Source organism: Crassostrea angulata, chromosome 1 (assembly GCF_025612915.1).
Source record: "Crassostrea angulata isolate pt1a10 chromosome 1, ASM2561291v2, whole genome shotgun sequence".
NCBI lineage: Eukaryota > Metazoa > Mollusca > Bivalvia > Ostreida > Ostreidae > Magallana > Magallana angulata.
Genome location: NC_069111.1, coordinates 26,357,093 through 26,367,222, shown reverse-complemented (window position 1 = coordinate 26,367,222; position 10,130 = coordinate 26,357,093). Strand labels below are relative to the sequence as shown.

Genomic DNA, 10,130 nt, shown 5'->3' with positions numbered 1-10,130 from the left:
TATGAAATCAACACAAGAAGCTCATGGGCCACATCGCTCACCTGAGCAACAATAGGCATGATAAAATGAGCTTAATGAAGTCATAATACTTGTACGCTTGTAGATCCTGTATAAATATAAAATCGATTTTTCCTCTAGATATTCTTATGTTTATTATCAAGTCTCTTTTCTAAAAGGAAAATTTTATAGTCATATCACATGTTGAGCATTGCAGTTCTCAAAAAGATCCTGTTCTCCGTCTCCTTAAATTGGTATTTTGTCGTACATTTTTTTAAAATTGTACTTTATCTATAGATACCTCTGGGTTCAAACGATGTTCATTCAATAGTATAAAAAAAATTCCAAGAACCTGTCAAAATTACTTGAATAAATTTTTTTTCTTCTGAAGTTAGATTTTATTGCATACACTACTGTTCATGAGGTAACTTGTGAACGCATCATATTGCAACTAAAAGGATCCATCAACATATATAGAAATTTCAATTATTATGCGATGCAAACCAGAAACTATTAATAGTTTATTTGTATAATAAATCACATTCAGTCAATGGAATAACAGAACAAAACAACGAAATGGGAACTTAACATTGTAAATCAATTAAATATTATGAAATCTTGTAATTTCATTTTCTTTATTATGCGATTCAATAATTTTATAAGAAACATGATCGTTTTTAAAAAATGTAAATTCCATTAATGAAATAGAGATAAATAAATATGATATATATATTCTCTTAAAAAAGGAGTATGTTTTGATTCAATTGTTTATTAGATTCAGCTGATTGAAAACGAATAAAAGAGAATAGCCTTGACATACCAGCTAAGAAATATGCATATGATCCAAACACGCATGAAGATTTTTATGATGTATTTTGTCCAAAAAGATCACATAATATGCTTCAAACAATTTTAGAAAACTCACCATTCTTTCATTGCATGTAACGCGCGCGCGCATACACACACACATAACCACGCACAAATACTCGCTCGCACTCACTCGCACACGAGAATACCCTCGTGCGCTTTTTTCTTTTAAAGTGTGTCATAAATCATAAAATACATAAATAGTATGCTATGTAAAATTGCTTCATATCTAAATCACAGGAACGAAATGATTGGAATTTTATTTTTTCTATCGCAAAAATCGACGAGTCACAAAGTATATCCTGACCATAACATTAACTCAGATATCACGAAAAACAAACACGTCCAACTTCCACCCTGAAAGCCTGGTCTTGCTGCCCTATGTCGGCAATACCAACGTCAACGATCGGCAATCTGTTGGTCTTCTTCGTTTTTACCTCAAACACAGTTTTCCCCCATGAGCCGTCTTTCACCTTAAAAAAAAACAAACAAAAAAACAACATTATGAAATATAAACCACGTGCACTTTCGTGCAAGGTAGGAGTACGTGAATGTTTTAAATGTACACATATAGAAGCAGTTACCTGACATCCATCCTCTGTGACCTTGTATCTAAATTTCTTTTTGTTGTTCGCGCCCAGCCAGTCTCCGTTGAATGTTGTTAGAAGGATGGCCCTGTCTTTGCTCTTTGATTGGGCATCGCGGTAAGCTACCGAGTTCTTACAATGGAAAGTGATCTCCTGTTCGGCTTTATCGTGTAAGCTCTGAAGGAACTTAATCTGTACCACTTTGGACTGGTATGGGATCTAGAAATTCATTGAAACGGATAAGTAATCATTTGAATAACATCCATTTGCCAAGACAGTATACATGGATTTGGGATAAGACTTTTTAAGACTGTTTAAGGCCTAAAAAGCATTATACCACCAAGATAGTGTATTTCCCCGAATAGAATCATTGTAAAACCAACTTTCTGTCTTATAGATTGTATGTTGCATGCTGGGGGGGGGGGGGTAATTTTGTTTGCCATGAGGCCTATTTTTGGTTCATGCAACTTTACGATGCCAAATTGATTATTAAATTTTCCAAAGGCTGGATCATGTTGAAATCCTTAACCAGGTCCTCTAGACCCTAGATTCGCGTCGATGTGAACGGTTTCTGCAGGAATGTACATGCAGTGTAAATACAAGCGATCAGATGTACATTCAAATGAAATTACCTCTCCATCCTGTAAGTGCTGGGAGGCGTACCACAGGGGTGATTGGGTCGCTCCTGGAGCAGTGTGTTCATCGGTCTGTAGACAAAATACCACAAAGGAATAAATTTTCGTTCATGTACATGTTCATTACTATGCTATTTCTATTTGTTACTATAATAGATGTGTTTAAACTGAAAATGTATGAATTTGTCAATATTTTGTCAAGCAGCAAATGAGAGTAAATCAATATAGGTAATTAATATGAATGATAATACAAGCTACTTGTTTAAATATTCTTTTAGAGATTGTAAGAAGCAATGCATTTTTTTTCCAAATTAAATAACTTCTTACTTGAACAAAATAACCGAATAAAAATGACAGTATTTGAACTTACTTCATGATACCCCCCCCCCCTAGATTTCAGTAATACTCACAATGTTCATCGCTGGCAAAACGCACGTGTAAATCTTCTTACTCCTGAAGTCACAGTAGACTCGGATGGCATCAAGTTTAACACCAGCATTAGGATCAACCCAGTAGTACCCTGAAAAAAACCCCAATCAGTATAATTGTAAAATGTTCTTAATCTGATTGATTTATTTAATTTAGAATAAGCACTTTGATCTAAGTTCAGACTACAGTTTATGTTTTGTTAAGACATGCAGAAATTCCCCAAGGTTTTTTTTTCATATTTGACAATGACGCTATTTTTACAAAAGTCTTAGGATAATTTTATTTAATTACACGAATTTTAATCAGAAAATTTTATCAGCTGTTGTTACATGATTCATATTGAGCATGATCATTTTGTTGCATGGCATTGAAGTATTCTTTTTCTTATTTTCGTGAAGTAGTGAGGAATTTTGCTCTAATTTACACTAATTTAAATACAGTATGAAATTTTATATTATTTTATAAACTGTATAGTCTCCGACGGAGAGAAAATTCTATTGGTAATCCCAGGAATTGCTTTTAAATATACTTTATGTTTGGAGCATTTGGATATACATATATTATAGCAAAAGTGGTGCTCTCTCTCTCTCTCTCTCCTCTCTCTCCTCTCTCTCTGTATAAGCACAAATTCGGACTCCTAGTTCTATACACCATACACAAAGATACTGCATTAACAAACGACAATACCGTCTTCTGCGTCCGGCTTATTTTTCTTGATCTGTTGACACGTTCTGGCTGGAGCCTCTTTTGAGCCGTCTGGGAATTTCAACTTCCTCAATTCCTCTGTTATATCTTTAAGAGCTTTAAACACATCTTCTTTCTAAAAATAATATACAATTTGGTTCAATAATATTTCTATCACAAATATCCTATAAAATAGGGATTAAAATAGGGATTAAAACACGTGATAAGAAGAATCCCTCATGGTTGTGATGGTATATCACTTTTATCCAACGAGTTGAGTGATTTATATCCCCTCACCAATGCTTGGGGATGGAAAACACACAATTCGTTGGATAAAAATCATATACCATCAAAAGCCATGAGATGTATTTTATAACTATTAAGTTTAAATACATGTATAGAGTTGAGTAAAACAAGGTATTTATATCCTCTGAAAGTCCCTGACCTACCTCTTGGGTCTTAGCCTCGTCTCCCTGGTACCCGGGGCCTTTGAAGACTGGGGCTCTTTGGAACCAGCCTTGCATTGCGGCACCGTATACAGAAGGACCTGGGATACCCTAGCAACATAAGATAAAGCATCATAGAAATTAGTGTTTTCATTATCATTCAATTGAACTTTGTTTTTACGTCAACGGTTATCTGACTTACCATTTTTAGATTTCAATTATTTTTCACTATTTAATGCTATCAACGTACATGTATGTGTAGTTTCAAGAACAATATGTTTTCAATGAGATCGTAGAAAAAGACAGCCTTTAGACCTCAATTCAAACATGACGGCGAAACGCCATGTGTAAAACAAAGAATACGAAGAAGATGTAGATATTCTACAAGGAGCTGTGACTCTAGCGGCATCCAAATGATTTTCGTTTTTGTACAAGGATAAAGAATAAGCATATGTTTTGAGCCCTTACCGTATGTTGTATGTTTAAAAGAGAGCTTGAGCCATATACTTTATCAAAATATCAATCTGTTTGCACTTAGAACTTGTTTTCGCTCAGAGATAATTTCCTTTTTGTAAACATAAATCAGAAGAGAACCAAAATTAGTCTCCAATTTATAAAAGACAAATCTGGTCAGTAGTTATACAGTGTTTAAAACCGTTTGCTTACCAGGAAAAAATAGTGAACAAATAACCCCCCCCCCAAAAAAAAAACTTTGAAAAAAATTACATATCTATTGATGTTTTTGTTTCTCGCATAATATAATCGATATCAGAGATCTCTTTATCTTTTTTGTACGTAGGCTTACGTAGGCTTTTCTTGTTTTGAAGTGATGTGAATATTTATTCTTCATTTTAATTTTGCAACACTTCATAAGTTTATGAATGCTTTAGATCACCTCACCATGGTTCTATTAATACGCACGTGTTTTTCTGATGTATGCTACGAAACTTCGTTTACGTTTTTGGTTTTCAATGAATAACAATTTACTGTATACATGTACATTGAAATATTCACCCGTCTTATTTGCGCTACTTTCGCCCTCTTTATCAATGGGCGAATTTAACAATGGGCGAATTCCAATGTCTCAGATTATCTCTCTTTAAACAAAACTGTGTCTGGGCGAATTCAAGACAGTACAAAACTGCTTGCAAGTGTATAAGGGCGACAATTACACGGGGCGAAAATAACCCTGTAGTTTATTAACAAATAATGACTTCTCGCTAAACTAGTATTCAAGAACGACAACTTACAGGTGAACCGGGCTGTCCCATTTCTCCCATTACACCCTGAAAATGGAGAAAGAAAAATATTACTAGTATTTCAATTGTTACTGATATTACATTTAAAACACAATTACCTTGAAATTCATTGCTAGTATTTAATAGCACTTGTACTTTCATGTAAATTCTAAATCTGTACCTTAAATATCAATTATCTGTCTGTTTCAGACTTTCTAGTACTTTTAATTAGTTCTTATATTTTAAGTATTTTTGAGTACTTGTTAAAGTACTTTTAAATACTTCCAATTATTACTTTAAATTGACATTAATAGAAAACCTCGAAAGAATTCCATCGAATAAAGACATTGAATCTGGAACAGTTACGTCTTCTTTAATAAAGACTATTTCTATGGAACTTAACAAAACACGATCAAAAGCCTTACTGGTCGTCCACTATCTCCTTTAGGTCCACGTGGTCCCTAAAAAGAGAAACATGTGAAAATAACAAAAACCAAACAGGCAAAATAAAAATCAAAATATAGAAGAAGAATCGCAAATATTGGATTTCTACATTCTTTTTTACTATGTTTTTCATACATAGATTTGACAAAGATAAAGTGATTGACATACCAGGGGTCCCTGGTGTCCGGGTGCGCCAGGCTGCCCTTCCTCTCCAGGTCTTCCTCGTCGTCCCGTTGGTCCCTAGGTATAAATGTAATATATACTAGTATATAAATATAATACATATATATATATATATATATATATATATATATATATATATATATATATATATATATATATATATATATATATATATATATATATATATATTAAGCATCTGTCTTATCTTGGAACGCCGATGTCTTACTCGTACCTTATAGTTTTGTGTTTTACAATTTGTTCCGTTATTTTTAACATTACTTTGGCATGTAACAGTGACCAGCACCACACAATTTTACTGTGTTATGTGAAAGAAGTTTTACATCTACCAATTCATTGTTTATACATGTACTACATGTAATTGTCATTTTCAATATATGACGTCACGCAAATTATACATTGTTGTGCTATTGAAACCTGTAGATATCTTTTTAATGAATTGTTGAAGTAAGGGATGTAACTGAAGCTTACCGCTTGTCCTAAGGGGCCTGGGGGTCCCATTGGTCCAGGCTCTCCGGGGGGTCCCTAGCAGACGAATATACATCAATATAATGCGTCTTCGTAAACATAATTTCGTTCTTGTCACGCAGTTTTTTACCAGAGAATAAAAACTACGCAATGAAAATCATACAAAAACTAAATGAACACTATTTTGAACAGCAATATATTATTCTTATATATCATTATGACATCATCGTTACGTTTGTAACAAAACATATGCCTTTAAAAAAAACAAGTCTGAATTAAAGATTATATGGAAAAAACAACGAAGTAGATTAATATTACCTCAGGTCCTAGTAAACCATTCAATCCCATTAAACCAGGGTCGCCCTTTTCACCCTAAACAATGCAAAATAACGCTTGGTTTAATGATCTCATTCATTCAAGGCCTACTATTGTTATACCCAAAGTCAGGATTAAATTTATTTTAATGTGTAAAACTGCTCATTTAAAACATTATTGCATTTAAAAATGTTCTTTATTTGATCTATAAACATTGAAAACTGCAATCTCAAAAAAATTGTCAAAAAACCACTTTATGGGCCAATTACCAATTCACATCTTAAAGAAAAAATAAATTTTGACTACAATGACTATGTCAAAATCCTTAAAAAAAATGGTTGAGAGCTTTTGGTAACAAAAATGCTTCTATAAGTATAGCTTTCTTTGTCTACAAGTTGAAAAGGTGCATAAAACTTAGATATTTGCATTACTCCACTACCTGACTTTGTACTTGGGAGATGGTTTATATTGACTGTGCCTCTTACACATTTCAATTGAGAATCAAGAAATGTTTAATCTTCGATTTACAAATGACAGGTACAATATACATACCTCTTCGCCATTATCTCCCTTCTCTCCAGAGTTTCCTTGAATTCCATTTGAACCCTGAAAATTTCAAACAATTTAAAACTAATTAGTGATAATGAACATGTATATTTCGATTAATCTGAGTACAGAAAAAGCCATTGGTGTGCCAATGATTTTTTTAGCAATTAGAATAGAAGTATATATTTTCCGTTGAAAACTATAACTGTAAATTGGGTTACTAGTTTTCTTTAATTCTTGTAACAGGCGAAAAGCAAATTTCTTACATTTGAGACGCATTCAAAATTTAAAAAAAGGGGGGGGGGAGATCCGATTTAACTGTAAACCATGTTCAGTAAAAATTAATACATGGATTATTCATTATATTGCTTTAACATGCTAGAGTTATTTTCGGCATCACTTTTTGCTAAATTATTGAATTTAAATATTTTTAATACTCTACGTAAACTTTTTCATTTATATGGATGAAAATCATCGAACCTCTCTCAAGTTTGTTAAATTAAATGTCTTCTTTAGAATCTAAACTAATGTCACGTAAACTATTCTACATGCACTACAAATCGGATCTGTTCCATACCGGTGGTCCCCGTACTCCAGGTGCGCCGGGTGCTCCAGATGGACCTTTTTCACCCTAAAAATGCAAAGGAAAAAAACCCCCTAAATTAACAGTCGGTCCTTGGATAAGAGAATTAATAGCACAAAGTTGTTTCTTTAAGCAAAGCAGTACGCAAACAAACAACTTTAAAGAAAATAAATTCAAATTTAATATCAATTTATCATTTGGCGTAACAAAGTTCTAAATTTGCTTATTTGAAATGTCATACTTCTAAGAGCCTTTAGATACATAGGCAAAACTAATACAATATGCATATAAAGTCGGGTTTAAATTGTATCCCCATCATATGCCGCATACTCTATCTCCCTAATAAATCATTTAAAATTATCTTTGTGAACGAGCAAAGAAAGTTAATAGCTATAAAAAAAAATAGGGCAAGAAACTAGTTTCCGTACTCTTAATCCTCTTTCGCCACTTGGACCGGTTGCACCAGTCACTCCTGGGGGGCCAGCGAACCCTGGTAACCCGGGTGGTCCGGACTGTCCCATCTCTCCAGCGGGTCCTTTCTCACCTGTACGTCCCGTAATTCCAGGTGCACCATCTGGTCCAGGATTACCCTAAATCGGCGAGTTAAAGATAAATAAAAAAAATGAATAAATAAATACATAAATAAATACATGTACACGTGCAATCGTTTTCTGAGAAAACTCTGCTCAAAAATATTTTTTTGTAAACCAACTTATTACTAGCATAATACAAAGCAAATGTAAATGTACATAAAAGCTAGTAAATGTCACAAATATCAAAGTAAAGAAACAAAATTACCCATGCAATCTAGCGACTCGTGATTCTTTGTTTTAATTTTTTTCTTTTGTAATAATATTGCTTGAGATTTATTTTTCCTCATTTAGGATAGGGATAAGGCTACGACAGAAATGACCTGTCCCGAAAACATCGTTATTTTTCAAGACAAAGTTTAATATGAAACCAAGGGCGCAAAAATTAAAAGCATAATTTCGGATTTTGTTAATAATTGACAGGGATGGGGTCAATTACAATGGAAGGTAATTAATTAAATTACAATTACTTCCTTAAATTCTTCAATTAAATTACCATTACCATTACAAGAGTTTTCAAATGTAATTAATTAAATTACAATTACTTTGCAAATGTAATTAATTAAATTACAAATTACATTTTGAAATTCATTAAAATTTAATAAAACTATGATTTATTTACAACACATAAACATCTAAGGACGTATGTCTATAATGTGAATAAAGTTTCATCATTATCAAAATACTTTGAGACACTGTTTGAGAATTTGCTAACTACTTTGATAAGTAACAATTTTTTGAAAGAAAAAATATAAATTTGGTTTTATTGTTTAATTTAAAACGCAGGTACCAGTAGTCACAATATGGAGGTGTCTCATACCACCTTAATATTCAATAAACATTTGAAAGTCATATCCCCTAACCTACACCTATCACGTCAACTCAAGTATTTCCTGCATGCAAAACTATTAAATGAAAACTTTGCATTTTTATACCCTATTTTTTTTCTTTGTAAATACAATGCCAAAGTACAGGTTAATCTCAGGTAGAGGGCAGACTATACTTGTTATCAAAACACAATTCACACCTGTTGTCCTCTACCTAATTATCAAATGTTTGCAATAAGGGAACACACCCTGTGTACATGTTAGGCATCAAAAACTTGGAAGCCATGCATTTGAGCTCTATGCATTTTAGGCTGCATGACTTGATAGTTTATTTAACACTGATTTTGTTCGTAAATTAAACAGTGATGTTTTAATCTAACTCGATGATGATTGACACCAATTTTAAGAAGGGAAATAAGTATTTTAAAAAAAAAAGAGATCAAGCAAATCATCAAATTCATGTTCTTAATTAAATTTGGGAAACTTATGATTAAATATTGAATCACTGAAAAAAACTCATTCTGAAAAATATTTAGTATGATAATATATATAATAATAGTTTAATGCTTTTTAACTAATCTTCCTAAATTGATCTTGTACCATTGATAGTGTTGGGAACAATAGGTAGTGGACAGCTTCATATTTATATGTACATCAGTGTGTAATTGAAAGTAATTGAAAAGTAATTGGAATTACATGCCTTTTTTTCAAGTAATTAATTAAATTACCATTACATGTAATTGAAAAATTGATCAATTACACATTACTTTCAATTACATTAAAATTTGTAATTAATTACACTCAATTACCATTACAAATTACCATTACCCCATCCCTGATAATTGAACACAAATCTGAAATCCATAGTCTTCACCACAAATCGATATGATTTATTATAATTAGGAAATTTGGCATTTTAATTATAAGACAACAAAATTCATATCCTCGACATTTTCCTATTCTATGGTGCAAACAAGAAACAAAGTATATTCAAATACAGGTAAGCTTACAAACGATTGAGTTTAGTGGAACCTTTATTTGATATTTTAGGTCAACGTTTTCGTACGGTATATCAATCAATCAAAATATTCTCAATTAGTTTTCCTTCCTTAACACCATCACTAAAACACGTATTTTTAAAAACTATGGCCATCTAACTGAAATATATAATGGAAGAGTTTGGACACGCAATTGGAAAATATTTTCAGAGCAAAACTTGCATGCTCTAGATAATTAATATAGTAGAAATAAATTGAAAGAAAATTGTGAAAAG

At 32.3% G+C, this 10,130-nt stretch overlaps 1 protein-coding gene across 1 annotated transcript in view; it reads right to left on the bottom strand.

Moving 5' to 3' along the window:
- Window positions 1-750: 750 nt before the first annotated feature.
- LOC128168110 (collagen alpha-1(I) chain-like) overlaps window positions 751-10,130 on the bottom strand; it is an 81,297-nt gene continuing 71,917 nt past the window's right edge. The window contains exons 54-67 of the mRNA XM_052834248.1: window positions 7,869-8,030; window positions 7,435-7,488; window positions 6,864-6,917; window positions 6,315-6,368; window positions 6,000-6,053; window positions 5,496-5,567; window positions 5,309-5,344; window positions 4,896-4,931; window positions 3,649-3,756; window positions 3,203-3,335; window positions 2,497-2,606; window positions 2,084-2,158; window positions 1,449-1,670; window positions 751-1,337 (exon numbers count right to left, since the gene is read on the bottom strand). Coding sequence (XP_052690208.1) covers window positions 1,191-1,337; window positions 1,449-1,670; window positions 2,084-2,158; window positions 2,497-2,606; window positions 3,203-3,335; window positions 3,649-3,756; window positions 4,896-4,931; window positions 5,309-5,344; window positions 5,496-5,567; window positions 6,000-6,053; window positions 6,315-6,368; window positions 6,864-6,917; window positions 7,435-7,488; window positions 7,869-8,030 — 1,317 coding nt within the window. The 3' untranslated portion in view covers window positions 751-1,190. The remainder of the gene's footprint in view (window positions 1,338-1,448; window positions 1,671-2,083; window positions 2,159-2,496; window positions 2,607-3,202; window positions 3,336-3,648; window positions 3,757-4,895; window positions 4,932-5,308; window positions 5,345-5,495; window positions 5,568-5,999; window positions 6,054-6,314; window positions 6,369-6,863; window positions 6,918-7,434; window positions 7,489-7,868; window positions 8,031-10,130) is intronic.